This window comes from Podarcis pityusensis, assembly GCF_964106645.2.
Source record: "Podarcis pityusensis genome assembly, chromosome: 3".
In the NCBI taxonomy this organism is placed as follows: Eukaryota; Metazoa; Chordata; class Lepidosauria; order Squamata; family Lacertidae; genus Podarcis; species Podarcis pityusensis.
In genome coordinates, this window is record NC_138026.1 from 12,115,801 (window position 1) to 12,137,340 (window position 21,540).

Here is a 21,540-nt window from a genome sequence, read left to right on the forward strand (position 1 = left end):
GAAAAAGCCAGCAAGGAGTTGGGGGAAATAGGTGATTTATGGACTTTAAGAATTCCAGGCAGATAACATGGTTTGGTGGTCAGGGGGAAATTAAACCGGGGACAGGGGGGGGAGAACTAAAATCCAAAGGCTTGTCAACTTTTTTTTTTTCTGAACTGGCTCTTTTTCACCTATTATACTTTTTATTTCTTATTTCTTATATTTCTATTGTGTAGGGTGTCCTTATTTTTTTTAAAAAAAGGGAAATTGTGGAATGAAAATGGGGTGGGCCCTGGGGAGAGAACTTTTGTTTTTTATTAAGGGTATTGATGAGGAGTGTATAAATTTTAAATTCGAATAATGGTTTAAACAAATTAAGTTTTAATTAGAACTGAGAGCTTGTGGAGCCAACAATATGAAAGGGGAATATGGTAGGGGTGGGGGAAGGGGGGAGTCCCGGAAAGTGGATCTATGAAAATAAGGCTTTGAATGTATTTTAATCTTTACTTTCTGTATCTTTGAAAATCTTAATAAATATCATTTAAAAAAAAAAAAAAAAAGGCTGTAGATTGTTAAATAGCCAAGGGTTTGGGAGAAGTGGAATGTTTCTGCCTGGGGGCTAAAGGGATGTAATGAAGGCACCAGCCTCCCCAGGGACAGCATCCTGCAATTTTTCACCTTGAAAAGGGGGTTTGGCTATCAGGTATGTATGCCCTATTGTCAGTTTTCTTGGAACTCAAGTCCGGATGGATTGCTCCTCTGTCCTGTGCTTGCTATTGTAAACAGCCTCATGATCTTTGGGTGAAGGGGGGGGGGGTTAGAAATTCAATTTGCAAATTAACAAAAATAAAAATAAATTGAACATAAGTGGCAATTCCTCTCTGTCTGTTTAGGAATGGTCGGAGGAAATCTTCAGTCTGGCGTCAAACCTGCTGGCACAGAACATGTCAAGGGAAGCTTTTCTGGAAAAAGCGTAAGTGACAAAGCACTGAGCTGTGGAGGATGTTGCTACTCTTCGTTGTGTGTCAGCTTCCTTTTTCTTTGTGAGAATGATTGCTACCAATTGTTTTCTGCAATCGCAGGCAGCTGCTCTATAAACATTCCTTTTCCTCTTTCCCACTGGCCCAGTTCTCTCCCAGGTGATAAACATGTTATCCCCGTACCACTTCAGATAGCTGTTGGAGCTCGCATGATGGAACATTCTTCTGTGTGAAAATCATCCTCATCGTGATCATCCCTGTCATCTAAAAAGCTAGTGTATTAGGGAGAAAGGTGCTGGTCTGTCTTTTTCCCCGACACGCAAGGTTGTTGTTTTTTAATATGCAAAGCTTTTTTAAAAACATTTTAGCATGATGGGGCATCCAATAAGTCCCATTTTGCAGTCTGGAGTGGAGCAACCAAACATATCTCTGCTGTCTCAGCTAGAGGTAGGCCCCTGAAGCTGAAAGCAAGACGAGAAATTTTTATTTGAACCCTTTCTAGATAGCGCTAAGAAAAAAGAGACTGCCGTGGCTTTATTTTGGTTTAAATTCGCACTTGTTTCCTGTCAATGACTCCACCAAGTTTGTGGTGCTCAACTGTGTTTGGACATGCTTTGTTGAGGATTGCATCCGAGTAACGCAGCAACCATTTTGTGGAGATCTGCAAGCGAAAGTTACCGTATTTGCATTTAAACAGGTTATCTATTTTCCATCCATGACTAAACTGAGCTTTCTGTTTCATGCCAGGTGCTAACGTAATTTCATGAAAGCAAATTACTTTCTTTTCAGGGTGTATCAGTGAATAAATTAGCAAGGGCTTTGTGGGGTGAGAAGAAAGCCTCTTGGCTCCATTTTAGGTGTTCTTCAATTCAAGTGTCGGCACAAAATGCTCTTTGGCTTTTGTTTTCAACAAAATGGTCACATGCACAAAGAGCAACAAGCCTCAGGTTGATGCTCTCATCTTTCTCTCCTCCAGCACAGCTGTGAGGAAGGAATTTGAACCATTTATTTCTATTTTCAGCTAACCACAGTTACTTGTTGCCCAAATCTGGATAAATGGTGGTTAGTCTTTAATGATGCGTTAGGAAAACAAGCTAGCTTCAAATTCTAGTTAACAATCCTGGCTTGTTTCTTTTAACCATAGGTGAGCACAAGGTAGATCAGGATCTGCTGGAAGATCTCTGGGAGGTTTTTAGTAGATCAGCAACAGTTTTCTGACATCCAATTATCTGTTGCAACAGCAAATGGACTTTTCCCACCTACACTGTGGAAATGAAGAAAGCTACCCAGGAGGGGACTTTTGTGCTAAAATGTTGTGAATTGAGTTCAAATCTTGTATTGAAAGCGAATTCCTAGGCTCAAAATGTGATCACAGGCACCTTGTTCTTTGATTCTGGTTCTTTTGGCAAAAAAGGGGAGGACCTTCAGGAATATAGTTTGGAGTAACACGAAAAGAAAAAAAGGAGCTGAAGAGGAAAACAATCAAGCATTTAGTACAGTTGACTGACTATTAAACTAAGTTTAAAATATGAAGTAATACAAAATTGCCACCTCAGTAGAACCAATTAATAATTATTAAAGGTCACAAGTTAGGAACAAACCATCACAGCAGGGCTGAGAGATACTACAACATGCAGATATATTCATGTCATGTCACGGATTTATTAGACCTCTCAAGGAAGATACTCAAAAGGGTCTCTAAGGATCAACCAGCAAGCTGCCTCATAAGGGGATAACTTGTGTGTTTTCTAAGTCCTTGATAAAAATCTACAATAGAAGAACACATGAGAGAGTTTTTCCCACAAGAGCAGAACCTATCTTTTCACAGATCTACCTTCTAAAATCTTGGTTGGTAAAATGATAAAACGTGCCAGCAAAACTGCTCTTTCGTACTTAGGTGTTGTCAGGAAACGTATATATGGCATACATTTCTGAGCGGTAAGTGAGGGCTAGTGACAAAGGTGTACAGGTAGTTCTCACCTGAGAACCCAGTTCTTAATGTTACAAGGTTCTTATAATGGTCAGCATGGATGGAAGTGGCCTGTGCTATAGAATTCAAATCTGGCAGTCACAACAGCATGAATGACAGGGACCAGATCTCTATGCAGATAAATTTTCATGTGTGCAGGCAATGTGGTAGACGTAAGAGTCATTGCAGTCTTCCTGCTGCGTGCAGAAGGCACACCCTAAGACCTTGGCACTGCCATCTGGTGCTATAAAAGAGTTGCAGACTGATCTCCTTTGGCATTTTCACTGTGCTATCTATTATTAGTTAAACAATAAAGCGATACAAGATTTCCACTTCCCCTTCTTAATGGCCCATGTGCTTTTGCTCAGTGGAGGAAAACTGTAAATCTATTTATCTGACGTTTGTAGGTGCAATGTGTTGATTCAGAGTGCTTTGGAACAAAAGTACAAAGGGTGTTGATGAGAATATCCTGGGACAAAAATAGTAGTGCTTTCCCCCCTCCACCTTAAAAGGAAATGCCTAAATAAATCCAAGTTTATCCAAAGTCATAATGCTGATTTGTTGTGCTCAGAGAAGGGCTGAATTATATTGAAAACTAGCCGTTAAACTACATGTTACACACAATTGCCGTATTTTTCGCTCTATAAGAAGCACCAGACCACAAGACGCACCTAGTTTTTGGAGGAGGAAAACAAGAAAAAAAAATATTCTGAATCTCAGAAGCCAAAACAGCAAGAGGGATCACTGCACAGTGAAAGCAGCAATCCCTCTTGCTGTTCTGGCTTCTGTGATAGCCGTGCAGCCTGCATTCACTCCATAAGACGCACACACATTTCCCCTTACTTTTTAGGAGGGAAAAAGTGAGTCTTATAGAGCAAAAAATACGGTATATTATATTGACGCCTTACCTGTGAGGTGGGCAGAAGCTGAAAGGAAGTCAACAGAGAAAAGTGTGTGTGTGTGTTTTAACCCTTTCTCTGACCACTTTTTGTGCCAAATCCACCACCAGGTTCCAAATGCTTACTTCTCATAGTGCAGATAATGCTTTGTGAAAAATCTACTGGACAATAAGAGCGGTTGCAGACTATCCTAGCAAAACAAAGAGCAGAAGAGGTGGCAATCGAGCCTATACGTTCACTAGGAAAATCTAGGTGTCCCTGTTGCTAAGTGTCTGTCAAACTGCTTGATGGTTTGACTTGGATTAGTCGCAGCATTCGCTGCCCAAAAAAAGGACAAGTTTTATTTGGTCTCTGGCCCACTCTCTCCAGTCTGCATATGATGTGTAAGGGAGTTTTGTTCTTCTGGGAGCTTGAGGTTAGGGACTTCACATCCAGTAAGGATGCACAGCTTCTAATCCTGTTTGCACCATTGGCTGATTGCCCCCCTCTTTTCCCCACTCCTAAAACAGCCTGGACTGAGAGGTAGTCAAGTGCAAAAAAAGATATTGGGCCCTTCTTATCCCCGACGTTCCTCCAAACCATGGCAGCTTGCTTTAGTGCATGATGGAAAGTATTAGGAACGGGCTGTTATATAGATTCTCCATAGAACAAGTATCCCAAGTCAGGCCCCTGGTCCATGCAGTTCAGGACTGTGTACCCAGACCAGCAGTAGCTGTCTAGGATTTCAGGCAGGGGTCTCTCCCAGTCCTCCCTGCATAAGCCCAGGATTGATCCTGGGACCTTTGGCATGCAAAGTTCTATCACGGAGCCACTAATTCCTCCTGAAGATGTTGGCATCTTTTGTCCAGAGCCGGTCCACCCATGAGGCAAGTTGAGGCGACGGCCTCGGGCAACAGTATCTACAGAGGCAGCAGATTCAGCCTCCCAAGTAATGCATCACCTGCTGTTGCTGCTGCCACTACCTCCCCAGCAGCCCCCCACCCACCCAATGCTGCCTCTATAGCAGCCTCTCGGCGAATAGGATGCACTGCTGGTCTCCTCCCATCCCTAGGGAGGAAATGGTGGGGGCTTCCCTCTGGGGTCTCCTGGGGTCTGCACCCACCTGGTAGGATTCAGAGTGGCCCCCTTTCCCTCCTTTGATTCCCACTTCAACCGTCAGGTTAGGTTGATTTGATCCGTCCCCCCTTGTTCTCCCATTGTAGTTCTTTCTTTTCCCCTTGTTCCAGATGTGGCTCTTTCACTCACCCCTTCTTCCACGGTGTGGGGCATTTTGTGGTTTGCCTCAGGTGCCAAAATCTCTTGGACTGGCCCTGCTTCTGTCATAGGAATTGGAGGTGACATTAACACCACATATATAGTCTTGCTTTGGAGGTCAGATACACACAATCAAAAGGCTTAGATGATAAGCCATTAATGGGGATATCTCACGTGCAAAAGGCATATAGCCGCAGCAGCTGGTCACATGAGACCCTTGTGATAATGAAGTGTTGGCAACGTCTTGCATTCCAGGAAGCATGTGTGCACTTAATACATGCCTACAGCTCTCCGTCATTCCCTGCCTAATCTATACTGTCCACATTGGTGTTATATGAGATGCATATTGGAACTACTTACCACTGATGAACTACTTACCATCTTAAAAAGCAGAGACATCACCTTGCCAACAAAGGTCCATATAGTAAAAGCTATGGTTTTCCCAGTAGTGATGTATGGAAGTGAGAGCTAGACCATAAAGAAGGCTGATCGCCGAAGAATTGATGCTTTTGAATTATGGTTTTGGAGGAGACTCTTGAGAATCCCATGGACTGCAAGAAGATCAAACCTATCCATTCTCAAGGAAATCAGCCCTGAGTGCTCACTGGAAGGACAGATCGTGAAGCTGAGGCTCCAATACTTTGGCCACCTCATGAGAAGAGAAGACTCCCTGGAAAAGACCCTAATGTTGGGAAAGATGGAGGGCACAAGGAGAAGGGGACGGCAGAGGACGAGATGGTTGGATAGTGTTCTCAAAGCTACCAGCATGAGTTTGACCAAACTGCGGGAGGCAGTGGAAGACAGGAGTGCCTGGTGTGCTCTGGTCCATGGGGTCACAAAGAGTCGGACATGACTAAACGACTAAACAACAACAACATCACCACTGATGACCAAACTATGAGAGTGGGAGCTAATGGCATGGATCTTTCCCAAGAATCTGTATGCGTGCGTGCGCGCACACACACACACACACACACACACACACCACAATACCAATTCCCATATGGTTGGCCCCTGCCAACTGCATTCTTCCAACTGCATGGGAGCTGATCACAGATAAGTAGCTCCGATGTGACTGAGAAAATGAGCCACCAGCTGGTGACTCACTCCAGCAAAATTTTGCCACAGAGAGCTAGAAGACCTGCAAAGCGTTCATCCTCATGCCTCATTCTGAGCCATTAGTCTTAAATGTGCTCTGTGTATAATTTGAAAAAATACTATAAAACAAGTTCTTTTTGGCAAAGGTCCATCTTTGATTTAGCTTCCTCAAGGGACTTTAGATCGCTCTCAAAATCTGTACTTAGAGATGTCTTTGTAAATAAAGATAAACTTGCTTGAGGTTTCAAGACATTAAGCTTTTCTTGGAAATAGAAAGGCTTGGGAGATTATAATTTTCTTCTACAAAAGAACAAAGTTCAGGGTTATTTTGTGGTCAGCGCTGTGGAAAACAAAGCAGAGTTCTACTTCTGTGGTTGTAATGATTTATATATATATAAGCACTTTTTCTTTCTTTCTAGATATACCAAACTTAAATTGCAAGTCACTACGGAGGGGCGGATCCCTTTGAAGAAGTAAGTTGTGCTCTTTTGTAGAAGCTTTTCATGCCATTATATTTGATAGACTGGCTTGAACTTATTACCCTGTGTGGCATTTAAAAACAGAAGCAAGCTATGATAATTCATTCTACAGTGCCCTCACTCTGATACAGATCTTCTTGTTGCCGTGGTTAAAGTGTGTGAAGGCTATACCATTGAAGGTGGATGTTTCTCCACACAAAATAAATCCCCCTTTCCTGAAATAAAGAAAACAAACAATCTAGCATATCAGGAAGAAGGCTAAACTTCTGCCTGTTGGGAAAATGTTTGCATGGAGACACGTTCAGTCATGTCAGCCACCTGTAGTCTGAAGGGGTAAAGCCCAGGCACAGTTTGGTCACCTCCAGGAATGCAAAGTCTCTGATTCAGGGGTTAACTATCTGGAATGGAAAGGTGTTCTGGGTTACTTTTGCATCCTATACAAATGGTACCTTGGTTTGCATATGTCTTGGTTTGCATACATTTTGGATTACAAACACATCAAACCCAGAAGTGCGTGTCCCGGTTTGCAACCTTTTTTTGGGATTACAACCAATTTATTTTGGATTATGAACAAAAAAAATTTGGAGGCCCCATTAGCAAAAGCGCGCCTTGGGTTACAACCTGTTTGGGTTTACAGACGGACCTCTGGAACAGATTATGGTTGTAAACCAAGGTACCACTGTATATGAATTTTGTTTGGCCATTGCCAACCTAATAATTCTCTAGGTTTGCATCCAAGTGGCTGATAAAGTTTGCAACGACACAGTATGCTCTGCAAACATTACTGGAGATGGGGCATGAGATGTGTTCTCTAGCTCAACACCACTTATCTGGAAGGACATAAGTGCTGATCTGAATGTGCAGGAAGTTCCTGGGTGAACATGCTCCAAGTGCCTCTTCCATCATTATTGTCGTCGTCATCAATACATTTCTACCCCATCCTTCCTCCCAAAGGGACCCAGGGTGACGAACATTTATTGTGTGTTACATGTACAAAGCTAGGGTTTTTTAAAAAGATGTGTGCACATCTAAAATTGTAAGGTCTGAATCTGACATAAAGGTGCTTGGTGCTACAGATTCATACGAGCGAGCTGAAGTTGTCTGAAGTTGTCCCTGTCAAACATATCCTTAATGGTCAACTTGGGGCTGTGTTTAAATTGGTCCTAAATTACTTGACAGAGAAGAGGCTTGTGGAATTCACCATGATATTCAGTCAGAAATCCACATGCCGCTGAGCAGATTGTATTGAGAGAAGCCTCAGCAATTAGGCTGTTTCACATGGGAGAAGGCAGCTCTTCAACCTTCCTGAAACCAGACCACCACCATCATCATTAAAAATTTCTATTCCACTTTTCATCTGAAGATCACAGAGCAGTTTACAAAAGCACAAAAAAACCCCACAATAACAAACAAAAACACTCCACACACAAAGTTTAAAAGGCCATAGATTGTTGTTCTTATTAATATTATCCAACACAGGCCCATTAAAATGAAATGGATCACGTCTGTGCTGCAGTAATGATAGTCTCTAATTCTTTTGGGTGTTATGTATCTGAAAGTCCCTTTGTTTTTACCTGTTTTTACAACAACAACAAAAAAGAGGGGTAGTTTTGGAGCATTAGTGAGAAAACTCTCAAATGTCCCTGATTGTGTTGGTTTCATTATTCTGAAACCAACTTTTCCAAAAGTCGGAGTTTGGTCTCAGACATCTTTTCAAAGATAATATAGATAAACAAAACTAAAAATGGGTGAAATGTTTCAATCAGAATTTCAGTCCCGTGCCTTAAATTTACCTGAAAGACATCTCTTTCAAGATGCAAAGTTACAGTTATTAAATATATCCTTTATTGGGCATTTCAGCTGATGTTAGAGCTTTATAGGGCAATACTCAGGACTGGGGGTGGACAGGCAGTGCAGATATTTACTCCTTTTGTTTCTTTTCTACTTTGCAGCATTTATCGCTTGTTCTCCTCAGACAGAAAGCGCGTTGAGACTGCACTGGAAGCCTGTAGTCTTCCATCTGCCAGGGTAAGCAATAAAACCTCCCCAGTTCTGATATGAAGTGTTGGCTTGTTCTCCACTGTTGTGCCATCCGACCAATCCGCTGTCAGATTTAGCACTGACTTTTCAAATGTCAGCTGGCTTGTATTTGGGCCCCTTGGTACATGACGGCCACTCCAGCATTCAGAAATGACTTGGCAGATCTTTCCCTTCCTCTGTGTGTCCAGCTCGCATGCTCTTGCTAGATACTGGCTGCCATTACACTGAACAATCTTAGGTTACAAAAGATGTCAAAACATTGGCAAGAGAATTAGATATCCCAGGGAAATGTATTCAGCGAGCTTGAATATCATGTCATGTGCCTAAACAAGACGGGAAGTCCTCCTTTTTGAAGCTTCCACAAAGCAGCTGAAAAGACTTCTTCTGTTGAGACACAAGAGGGAGTTGCTACAGCTGTGCAATCCTAAACGTGCTCACTCAAAAGACTTTCTGTTTTCAATGGGACATGCTCCCATAAGCAAACTTAGGTTGATGCAAAACGAGAAGTATGAATATGTATCTGAATATTCTCCTTTGAATTTACTTCCTAGCTGGAAAACGTGGAGAAAAGAACATTATTATTTTTTTTAGCTTGGTGTAAAGCACCACATGTTTCAGTACAAAAATGTTATGTTCTTCAGGGAAGCCTTTTCATTTAAATTGGATATATATTGCTGGTGCAGAGCCAGCTTACCCTGAAGCTGCATCCCACTCAGGAAATCAAAATATACATATCATGCAACAAGAGGCACTCTCTTGAATATTAGCAAGTTTCCACAATGTTGACATTCAGAGCATTTTTGAAACATTGCCAAGTGATTTTGAAACAACAGAAATCCAGTTAGCTATCCATAGCCTCATTAGACCCTTTGGTGTAAAAGTGGTCAGGCAAATGAAAATCAGTGATGTGGACATTGCAGTCATTGGGCTTACGTGTCTTAATTTCTGGGTCAGAACATGGAGTCAGAGGTTGCAGGTGTGCCAGAAAGGGGAGTCATTGCACCTGAATCCTTAAAGAACCACCCAGACCATCAGCGCCTGTAGGGCCAGAGCCCAGACCCTCACAGGTACAATCTCCTGAACCTGATGGACCACATGCCTCTCACCACACATCCCTGGTTCAGCACTGCAGGAAGTGCAGCAGGAGGGAGGCTATGGGATGCAGGAAGAGTGTGCATCCCTAGACCAGAGGGCTGACCTTGGAGTTCTCTACAGGGAAGTGAAGGATGGAGGAGATAGTCTTGAGAAGGCCATGAAGACCTTTGTGGGGCCAATTATATCAACAACATTTTGGGCTGGGATGTTCAGTTTTATCCTGGGTATCATGGGAATAAAGTTTTATATTTTTGCATGCCACTTCAATCTCCGAGTGCTGCACAATTTGTGGGGTTCCAGGAGCTTACCCAGGGTTCAGGCACAGGGGAGACAGTGGTGTCTTTATGATATATGGTTTATTTACACATATATACAACCTGAGCCTACAATGCAGGGGTTCACAGAATTAATGCTACAAGAGGGTCTTGCTTCTCCCATAGCTACAGCCTTGAATTCCAACAGAAATCAGGCATCACTCTTTCTCTCTCTCTCTCTCTCTCTGAGGCTTCAGCTTGCTTCTTTTCCACTTCTAGTTTCTAGCTTACATCACTCAACTCTTAACTCTAGGCTTGTGCTTTTTCTGCTTACCAGCGAATTGAAGGAGGAAGCTTACCCATTTGCTACCTTGCACAGAGCCCCTTCCTTTCTTCCCTTAGTGGCCCATCACCCAGGCTATCAGCTCATCAAGAAGCTAGCCTGACTATTCCAAGAATTAGAAGGGGCCCCAAGCATTACAGCCTAACCACACACAACCGCCCCCCTCATAACAATATCATAGGTAGAGTGTGCTTTACTGATGACTTTCTGAGTTGCAGGGGATTGAAGTAGTTTTATCTTGTTTTACACTTTATCATGTTGATAAATCTAGAGTGACTCAAATATAATAGCCTTCTAGAGAGCCACTGATAGAGAGTTCCAGAGCTGTGGGGCCAACACAGAGAAAGCTTAGGCTTGCCAACTTTCCATCCCTCATGACCATCTTCTGGATAGGAAGGAACTAGGAAGCATGGGCAAAAAGGCAGCAGGGAGTATACTCCCTGCCAACATAAGTCTCTTTGTACAGATGGTGACTGCTAAACGGGGAGGGGGGGCAACATGGCTTTATGAAACTCACAGAGCAATTGAGCAGTTTGTTGGATTAATCCTGCAGAATGTAAGTTCAGCAGATCTCATGTGTTTCTTTTAGTTTTTTAAAAATTGTAAAGTGCCTTTGGGTGCCTTGGCAGACAGACAAGATATAAACACAACCAACCATGCACCCATTTTCATCACAAAGCCCACAATTTATATTTGAAGTGGTTTTACGCTTATTAGTGACTTTATGCTCACCACTGAAAAACAAATTAATATAGCAGTAATGGTTTAAGAAGTAGTTGTTTTATAAGCATCATACTTTGCAGTGTCATTTATAGACTCTTTGAAGCAGTGCATGTCCAAGGGAAAAGATAGTGCTGTCCCCATCAACGGCTGTAAAAGGTAGGGGAGCAAGTAGGGGGAAGAATTAATAAGCTGTATGAAGAGAAGAAGTTGCCCTCTGGGAACCAGAGAGTAATAAATAAGCAATATATAATTGATGTTTAAACTGGCTTCTCACTAGAGAAGCTTTTTCAGCTGCTAATTGTGGTTGTATCGTTTGTGAGAACTAAGAAATAAAATCAGGGCACTCAATTCTTTGTTTTATAGATAGGAAAATGGATTTAGAAATTAAGCCATGAGCTACATAATTGTATGGGGTAGGTCAACAACAGAAATGGGGTAACATTTAAATAGGGGAACATTTAACTCTATTTTGTCAAATGTATTCAATAGGTTTCTGTCTTGCCATGTTAATCTGTTGCCGTAGAGGTCACTTAGCACCTTACTTTAAATCAGAGGTCCCCAACCTAAGAGATTGTTGTGGGCATCACAAAATACCTGTTTCACAGATGAATAATTGCTGACACTCAGGGGTCCCCATCTGCCCACTACCCTCCCAAAAAGGCAACAGGGAAAGGCTACAGACAAGCAAAACCCTCCCCCAAAAGCAGACAGCAACCTCCAGAACAGGCCACACACACACACACACACACACAACCCTTCCTGCAAAAAAAGAAATGCACAAAACACCACACAGACACCTGATCTTTCCCTCATTCCTCAAATTTACCAGGCAGCACCAATGCCTCTCTTCCTTTTATTTTCTGAAGAGACCCAGTCAGAAGCTGGAAACCAGGAAGCAGCCGCCAGTTGCTCCACCCTCTTCCTTTTTCCTTTCCTTTCCTTTCTTTTCCTTTGAAGAATGCCTCAGGGTCTCACATGGGAACCTGAGGAATGTGAGGGAAGAGTGTGGTGTGGTTCAATCTCTGCACTTTGCTTCACAACCAGCCTAGTACCACCCAAGTTAAAACAACAACAACAACACACACAAACAAAAAAAATCCCTCTGTTTAAAAGAGAGGGGACAGAGGACTTTGATGGGCACCAAAGTACATGTCTGTGAACTCAGCATCGTGGACCCCTTTTAATATACACCACAGGAAAACAAAACTACTAAAATATACACAAGTGCAACCACAGCAGGTTAAAAGCCAAAGCAAAATGCAATCAAAAAGTTTCACAAAGTGGCATGAAATGCCTAAGTGAACGATTTCCCCCTTGCACCCCAAACCCATCAAATTTATATGGAGTGGGAGTCCTGCCAATGAGGAGGCTCTGTCTGTTGTTGTAGCCAACCATGTCACATCTGAAGGTGTCAGGTGGGTGGATGCAAGGGAGATGGGTTCCCAAGTCAGATTTTAAAGCTGGGTGTGTTCATTATGAGAGAAGGAAGTCTTTCCACTAGAACCATAGAGCTGCAAGAGATTTTGGAGGTCATCCGGCCCAATCTCTGGCTCTGTGCAGGATCTGCCAATTGTAGAAATGTCATCTCTGACAGATGCCTCCATCCCAGATTGTTTGGAGTGGTGTAGATCAAAAATCAGCGTTCGGAACTGTCCCGAGAAACAAATGATTAGCCAGTGGAGTTTGTTAAGAGCTGGTGAGGTGTGCTCATTCCTGCTTCTGTTGGTTAGAGGTTTTTCAGCTGTATTCTGAACCACTTGAAGTTTCTAAACATCCTTCATTGGCAACCCAGCATATAGCATATTGTGGCAATCTAACCTGGGTATGGAGACAGGTGGATTCAAGTGGTTTCCAGAAGAGTTTGGTGGATTTTCCTATCACTGTTCCAGAAACTGAGAAGCTGCAGGAAAAGTATTTCTGGAGAGGGAAGGAGGGAGGGGAGGGAGGAGGAGGAAGAGGAAAAGAATAAAAAGGAAAACTAACAGCAAGCCCCTCAATAGGCACTTCCGGTTTCCTTGGCAACTGTATGAAAAAGCAGAATAAATAATGGGAGTGATTTTCTTCTGTCAATGTCTGCAATATTTAAACAAAATAGACTTGTTTCTGATTTACAGAACACTTTTGTACATCTGATCGGCACAATTTATATTTACCTTGGCTTTTTTATTTGTTGTGGACCACTCAGAATAATGTAAACAAAGCACCATCCAGCTCCCTGTGTTTGTGTATTGAACTTTTTTAAAAAACAAACAAACTCCTGCTTTTTCATTATGCTGTTTGCAGCATTTTAAAGAAGCTATGCAATAGACTGCAGCAAAAGTTATTTTAATCTTCAGGGGGGCAGCATCATCATGAGGTCACAGTGGCTAGCCCCTCTCATTCAGGGAGCGTCAGCTGCATCCCATTACTGACAGAGGGGGAGAGCATGGAGAGACAGGAGGCGATAATTAGGCAGGAATGTGGAACGAGGGAGGAGCCGCCTAGTTGCAGTAGAAGCCTGACCTCCGAGAACAAGGAGAGGGAAGGGGTGAGTTCAAGGGAGAAGACACAGACTAAGCTCAGACTCAGAGAGAGTGCCATCAGAAATAGCCCATCCCATGACACATAGGCGCGCAAGAATTATTGAGAAGCGTGAACAGGAAAGGAAGCAAAAGTGGGGCATTAAATGTGGGAAGAGGAAGGGGCAGAACTCAAACTCGGCAACAGCTAATTTGGAGGCAGAAGCTGAGTGACTTAGCTCCAGAGTGATTTCTGTGTTTTGAGCTATAAACCTGAGTTAATTACTGCCGGAGTTGTCTTGCTTCTGTGGGAGAGACCCAACCATTACAGGGAGGCATCATAATGTGGTCACAGTGGCTAGCCTCTCTATTGCAGGGACGCAACATCATCATGAGGTCACAGTGGCCAGCCTCCTTCAGGGATGTAGCATCATCATGAGGTCACAGTGGCCAGCCTCTCTCCTTCAGGGAGGCTGCATCATCATGAGGTCACAATGGCCAACCTCTCTCCTTCAGGGAGGCTGCATCATCATGAGGTCACAGTGGCCAGCCTCTCTCCTTCAGGGAGGCTGCATCATCATGAGGTCACAATGGCCAGCCTCTCTCATTCAGGGATGAAGCATCATCATGAGGTCACAGTGGCCAGCCTCTCTCCTTCAGGGAGGCTGCATCATCATGAGGTCACAGTGGCCAGCCTTTCTCCTTCAGGGAGGCAGCATCATCATGAGGTCACAGTGGCCAGCCTCTCTTTCCTTCAGGGAGGCAGCATCAACATGAGGTCACAGTGGCCAGCCTCTCTCCTTCAGGGAGGCTGCATCATCATGAGGTCACAATGGCCAACCTCTCTCCTTCAGGGAGGCTGCATCATCATGAGGTCACAGTGGCCAGCCTCTCTCATTCAGGGATGAAGCATCATCATGAGGTCACAGTGGCCAGCCTCTCTTTCCTTCAGGGAGGCAGCATTATCATGAGGTCACAGTGGCCAGCCTCTGTCCTTCAGGGAGGCAGTATCATCATGAGGTCACAGTGGTCATGCCCTTTCTCCTTCAGGATTCCTGAGTGGTTTTCTAGTCACTTTCCATAACCAAGCAAGAATTAGATGTTTGAATACCCCCAAGGTTGACAAAGATAAAACAGAGCTAAGAACAAATCATATACACACTTACGTCAAATGATGCCACTTGAAGCAGAGAAATTGAGTGTTAAATATAATACATCCAGATTTTCCTGGACATTACCAGGATTTCAAAGGCGAAATTGATGTCTGGGGGAGATTTCCGAAAGGTGGCGCTTTGTCCTGGATCTTAGGCAAGTCAATCGAAATATTGTGATTGCTGCAAGTACAGTTTTTTCATGGGGTAGAAGATGGGTGATATGTAGAAGTTGGGAAGGAATGGGTAAAGGGACCGTTTGCATAGAAGTAGGATATGGAGTAGCTCTGCCCACATATGCAAACACTGAATGAAGCACTGGAAAAGTGTACTAGCAGGCAAAATTGTCAGGGGTCATTAGTACCTTCTCTGGTGTTGTACTGATGTAAAGACCTAGTGATGGTGTCATTCAGTCTGAGCAACTCAGTTTTACCTATTTTATTTGAATTACCCTTTGCAGAATGAGTCAATTCCTCAAGACGACTTCACTCCCGAAATATACAGAGAATTTCTGAGCAACTTTTGCCCTCGACCTGAAATCGACCACATCTTCCAAGAGCTGTAAGGAATTACAGAAACCTTCGCATTTTGTTTTCTGCTCATTTATTGTTTATTTTTGCTCCCAGTGGCAAAGGGCGTGTTCTGCCAGCCCCAGAATCATGCACACACACCAGCCCAGTGAGCAAAAACACACACACACACAAAGACCACAACAAGCCCACCTCTCTGGAGGATCCTGGGCTCTTGTGAGCAATGAGGCTTGGGAAAGTTGCTGCAGGGAGGAGAAGAAAGGAAACTTTCCTTCCATGAATTTCTTTAGGTTATCAAAGTCCTTGTATTCAAAAGTGCCTCTGCTTGCTGTTATTACTGTTGTTAGTTATTATTTATTCCATTTATTTCCTGCCCTTTCTCTCAGTGGAATCCAGGACAGCTGCAATCTTCTTTTCCCAACAGCATGTTGATACTACTTCTAAAGCACTCTTCCTTCCCACCACTTAACCATGGGATGCAGAGACCTGATGTGCACTGCTGGGATGTTCCATCATCCTAATGCAAATCTGAGTTTTGCCTGCAGGCATAAACCTGTGGGGGTAGCTGTTCTGTGTGATTTGTGGAGTGCCTTGCTCCTGATGTGCTGCTGTTGCTAGCATGAATCACACACAGGGAGAGAGTTACAGATAGGTAGCCGTGTTGGTCTGCCATAGTCAAAATAAAAAAAATCCTTCCAGTAGCACCTTTAAGACCAACTAAGTTAGTTCTTGGTATGAGCTTTCGTGTGCAAGCACACTTCTTCAGATACACTGAAACAGAAGTTGCCAGATCCTTCTATATAGTGAGAAGGTGGGGAGGGGTATTACTCAGAAGGGTGGTGGGAATGGGAGATTGGCAGATAGCTGAGATGAGCCTGCTGACGACTCTTAACGACTGTAATAGGTCTAACAGGAAAAGGCAAGGGGTGAGAAGGTGAGAAATGGCTTAGTCATGTGTAATGGGATAAGAATCCAATGTCTTTGTTCAAACCAGGTCTCCACAGGGAGAGAGACAGGGTCAAGTGGAGGAAATGGATGTCAATATGGGGACACTTTAGTCCTCAGGCAAATTGTCCCAGTTGATGCTGGCCAAGCAGCGGGGAAGCATCACTGCATATCAGCAAATGCTCAATTTACCGTAGGGCCAGAGAGCTTATAGATGACCAAATTCTCATATTTTTAAAAGTGGTGTCGCCTGTAATTGGCATCTCTTTTTACATATATTTATGTGCAAAATAAGGGATGCAGGTGGCGCTGTGGGTTAAACCACAGAGCCTAGGACTTGCTGATCAGAGGGTCGGCGGTTCGAATCCCTGCGACGGGGTGAGCTCCCGTTGCTCAGTCCCTGCTCCTGCCAACCCAGCAGTTCAAAAGCACGTCAAAGTGCAAGTAGATAAATAGGTACCGCTCTGGCGGGAAGATAAATGGCATTTCCGTGTGCTGCTCTGGTTCGCCAGAAGCGGCTTAGTCATGCTGGCCACATGACCCGGAAGCTGTACGCCGGCTCCCTCAGCCAATAAAGCGAGATGAGCGCCGCAACCCCAGAGTCGGTCACGACTGGACCTAATGGTCATGGGTCCCTTTACCTTTATGTGTAAAATATCTGCCACACTTGCTACACATTTAGCTGAGCAAACTTGTATAAACCTGGATAAAGCAGTAAACATCAGCCTGGAAGACTGTGCTAGATTGAGGGATTCATGTAGTGTCAAGCTGTATGTCAAGTGCTGGTGCCAGATGTAAATTTGGCTTTCAGGATGAGATTCTCGGACTGGGTGTGGGAGTCTTCTGTTTCTGGTGCTCTTTCAAGAACAACTGGCCTTTCAGTACTTCATTAAAGCATCAGGCATGGCCAACCAGCTCCAGCCCTTTCCAGGGCTGCTTCACTTGGGCTTGTGGATGCTTATTTTCCAGGTGAAATAGGAGGGCACAGCAAGCAGCTATTGCTTTAGTCACAGCTGTGGATTGGGGAAGTGGTGGCAGGGAATCACTTGTGAGATCAGCTGCCTTGGTACTGCGAAGGCTCATCACAGTGGTCCCTCATCCCACCTCTCTTCATGTCTTCTGTCTTTAAGGCTGGAGTCAGAAGAGCAATGAAAGTTAACCCTTGGCCTATGTTCTGCTTTACTTCTGATCTTAATGCAGGGGTTGGGGGTTGGTACATCTACTTATTGATTTCTTAATGCAAACATATTAATGAAATAAAACGTTTCATGGGTGTTTAGCTGAAACCTGATGATTTCAAGAGGAATATTGCAAAATGGCAGTGGGGAAAAACAATGCACTTGGTAATCTTCCTTTTCTTTTCCCTTTTCCATTTCAATTTTTTACAGCGGTGCCAAAGGCAGAGCGTATCTTACTGTTGACCAGATGATGGAATTTATAAACTTGAAGCAACGAGACCCACGGTTAAATGAAATTCTTTATCCACCCTTGAAGCAGGAACAGGTTCAGCAACTGATTGAGAAATATGAACCCAATAATAGTCTGGCTAAGAAAGGTCAGTCATTTTCATTATCTTCAGTATTCTGCTGCAGATTTCAAACAATGAACAAATTGCAACAGAGAGATACACACTGGTTCAAATTTAATCATATTTCTGGCTGGATGACTGAAGATTTGACAGCCTTGAAGTACCGTAGTTAACATTTAAACACTTTCTTTGGAACTTCTGTGAAGGGATGGCGGGCTAGTTTTCCTGCTGCTCTTCATTTCGTAGAGTAGATAATTCAGAGTGTGCAAACGTAATCACCAGGACAATAATTATTTACTTGAATTTGAAATTTGCGAAGTAAAATGAAAGCCATAAGAAAACACTGAACCGGAGCAAAATAATTTACTGCTTGATAATGCCAGTGGTGGAAGCAGCACAGCATTTCGTGTGCTGATAAGGTGTTTATGCTAAGTGGACTTCAGAATGGATAGATGCGCATTCTGTTATAATCGGGAAAGATGCTTTTGGGAAATTCTTTAGTGATGTTACTAGCAAAGCTGGGCTTTTGGCCAAGATATACTCTTCAGTTCTGTTCAGATAAGCATTGCAACAGCCTGGAGACCATGTTATATTTATTGAGACTTCTTGCTTCATCCTCATTCAAGCATTCCACAGTCATACCAGTACAATATTTGAGAGCTAGAAGGGACAAATAATAATAATAATAATAATACTGCAATGTGGAGTTAGTGACATAGGGCCCATTAGTTGAATCCTGCGGAAGCCTTGCACAAGGATTTTCACTGGTGCAATGGGGATTTCCACCCTCTGTTCCCCCTGCTTGGGGGTGTGGGTGGGTAAGGAGAACAATGGGAGGAGAAGGAGGATTGCCTCGTCTGGCAAGCTGAAATGATTTTGCACAAGGAAGGTTCATCATAATGTGACTTTGAATTCCGCTCAGTAGGCTGATTCTGGGGGTTATTTATGCCCTTAACCTTTGAGACTGTCTTGATCAAGAATTGGTTGATTATAGAGCTAAATATGTGTGGCTTTGGGAAATATTTACTAGAAAGTGGGCATATTTTATTCAGCTTTGTAAAATTGCTAAAATGCATGCAAATATGCTGTTGTGTTTTTAAAAGGTAAAGGGACCTCTGACCATTAGGTCCAGTCGTGGACGACTCTGGGGTTGCGGCGCTCATCTCGCTTTATTGGCCGAGGCAGCCAGCGTACAGCTTCCAGGTCATGCGGCCAGCATGACTAAGCCGCTTCTGGCGAACCAGAGCAGCGCACGGAAATGCCGTTTACCTTCCCGCCAGAGTGGTACCTATTTATCTACTTGCACTTTGAGGTGCTTTCAAACTGCTAGGTTGGCAGGAGCAGGGACCGAGCAACAGGAGCTCACCCCGTCGTGGGGATTCGAATCGCCGACTTTCTGATCGGCATGTCCTAGGCCCTGTGGTTTAACCCACAGCGCCACCCACATCCCTTTTAAAAGGTAGACATTTATTAAACATCATGTTAAGAAATATAGTTAATTATAAAAGTGGCTGTTCAATAATAATTTGAAATTCCATTTTTTTTATATCCTTATGTAAATGAGTTTCTTTAGGGCCGTTCACACATGTGTTCTCAGATACTGGGAACTGTATAGATATTCAACTGCATTGTGTGAATGACAGTGCGTGTGTTGACTTTCAGAGTCAATACAGGAAGTGTAGCCCTAAAAGATATCCAACCAAGTTCTTTTCTGATTGGAACAGCTTCTGCCTCTGCAATGGTACTTCTACTTCTTCTCCTATCTCTGTATGTCCCCTGGATCTGCCCACTTCAGATTTACTCTGCTGATACCCCCAACCTTCCAGAGCAGATCCCTTTTTTTGGAGGGGGGAATTTAAGGGGCAGAGAGAGGACTGAGAGAGATATTGTTGGATTCAAGCCATAGATGATAAGTTGTGGTTACTGCTGTCCCACCTTGAATGCACCGAATTTTGACCATTTTCAGAGTTACTATTTTTACATGGTTGTAATTCACTTGTGCATAGTTTATCTGTTAACGACTACTACTACTACTACCCCCCCCCAAAAAACCCCTCAGTCTTGCAACATGAGGATTCTCCTGGATGATTAGGTGGTAACAGCCAAGGGCGTTTACCTATTTTGGCTGATGCACTACCTGTAGCCTTTTCTAGAGAGAGAATGCCTGCCCTCGCTCATTCATGTCCTAGTCCCTCCAAGTCTAGTTTTGCATAATGGGCAATATATCCCAGAAGGAAGAACAGCAAAAGAGGCTTGAGCTCAGGGGTCAGACTCTTTTCTTTTGGCCTTAGGCCCACCCCCGGCCGGCCGTCCATTGTCCTCCCTGGCCGAGGGCGGGTCAAAGGCCAGCTCAAGCAGGTGGGTGGCACCCGCCCAGGTGAGCCTCGCTTGGTGCCGCAAACCCCGCCCACCTGTGGGGAAGGGAGGGCGGATATTAGTGGAATTGTGGAATCAGGATGCCATCAAGAAATACACAACCTAGGACCAGAGTGCCTCAAGATTTTGTCTCTCCCTCCACTCCATCACAGACATCTTGTTGTGGGCTGAGTATTGTCTGAGGGGTAGGGCCATTAGAGTGGGGTGTTTGTATGCTTATAATGATCTGGAGAGCATATGGGTACTGATTCTTCTCTCTGTTCCTCCAATGCAGTGCAGTTGCATACATTCCAGAGATTTCTTCTCTAAAGCTGACATTTTCTTACATTGAATGGCCATTTCACACACACACCCTATATTTGAGCTCTTATTTAAATACATTGAATTTTCCTTAAATCATCCAAGTTGTTTTTGGAGTGCTTTTTTCTTTGTTTCTTTTAAAGAAAGCAGAGATGAAAGTCATAAGAGAAATGCAAACCGTCAGTGATACATTTAATAAGAAAAAGCAATTACAATCCTGTCGCCTCTCATTCAGCAATTGGAGAGAAGCCCCACTAGCATCTCAGTTCTGGTCTGGTCTGCATAACACATTTAATATGGACAGTATTTCCCCCACCAGACCCGCTTCTTGATTTATTTATTTTCTGGGAACCGTCGCTTACAAACGTAATCCACAGTTTGAGTGTAGACACAAATGTATGCAAGGCACTACCTTCACACTCATATTGCTCGCATGCGAATTAAACAGCAGCACATCTGCACTCAACTAGCAAAAAATAAAGCTGGGAAATATAAAGAAGGAAGTATACAGGAGTATTCAGAAAGCAGCTGGCTTGTTTGCCATAAATTTGCCTTTTTTAAAAAAAAGTTTTCAAAAAGACAGTCTATGTGCAACCATTGCCACCATTTTCCATTTTATGACAAGGCAGTCTTGTCGCAGGTAGATGTGGGTGAGACTACAGTTGCACACAGTTATGTGCATGTGCGTGCATACATACTGCCACAAGACTTTCAGAGCCTTTGTGATGGCACCCGCCGCTACACCAATCCATTTTCCTTTCCTCACATTTCTCTGCACGATTCCTATGCCCAGGACTGACACAAAAAAACATGCACTTCAGATTCTAGCCACCTCCCTACACAGCTGGCCAGGTTAGCTTGTGTCTATGCAATGTTTCCATATTTGTCTGTATGGTCACCAGAGACCAAGGTTTGAGGTGAGAACAAAGCAGACCCAGGGAAGAGAGATGGAAGAAGGAGAGTTAGGAGAAGTCTGCTGACCTTTACAGGTCAGGTGGTGTTGCAACCTGGCAACGGCCACACCTGCGATCCGGCGGCTGACTGAGAAGGAATGCAGGCCTGCCTGCAGATTGGCCAGTGGCAGGCAGGTTTTGTTACA

At 43.7% G+C, this 21,540-nt stretch overlaps 1 protein-coding gene and 1 long non-coding RNA gene across 5 annotated transcripts in view; one reads left to right on the plus strand and one right to left on the minus strand.

Annotated features, from left to right (window-relative positions):
- PLCB1 (phospholipase C beta 1) overlaps window positions 1-21,540 on the plus strand; it is a 481,134-nt gene that overhangs the window by 280,657 nt on the left and 178,937 nt on the right. For all 3 annotated transcript variants that reach the window (XM_080998939.1, XM_080998940.1, XM_080998941.1), the window contains 5 exons: window positions 873-952; window positions 6,599-6,652; window positions 8,611-8,686; window positions 15,223-15,323; window positions 17,626-17,792. In XM_080998939.1, the coding sequence (XP_080855065.1) occupies window positions 873-952; window positions 6,599-6,652; window positions 8,611-8,686; window positions 15,223-15,323; window positions 17,626-17,792 (478 nt within the window). The remainder of the gene's footprint in view (window positions 1-872; window positions 953-6,598; window positions 6,653-8,610; window positions 8,687-15,222; window positions 15,324-17,625; window positions 17,793-21,540) is intronic.
- On the minus strand, window positions 8,695-13,968 carry LOC308473664. Of its 2 annotated transcripts, XR_013984163.1 has the most exons (4): window positions 13,267-13,968; window positions 12,932-13,135; window positions 11,940-12,096; window positions 8,695-9,082 (listed from the first exon to the last, which is right to left on the minus strand). It is a non-coding gene; the product is annotated as an uncharacterized lncRNA (long non-coding RNA). The 2 variants fall into 2 exon arrangements; XR_013984164.1 differs by lacking the exon at window positions 8,695-9,082 and having other exon boundaries at window positions 11,883-12,096.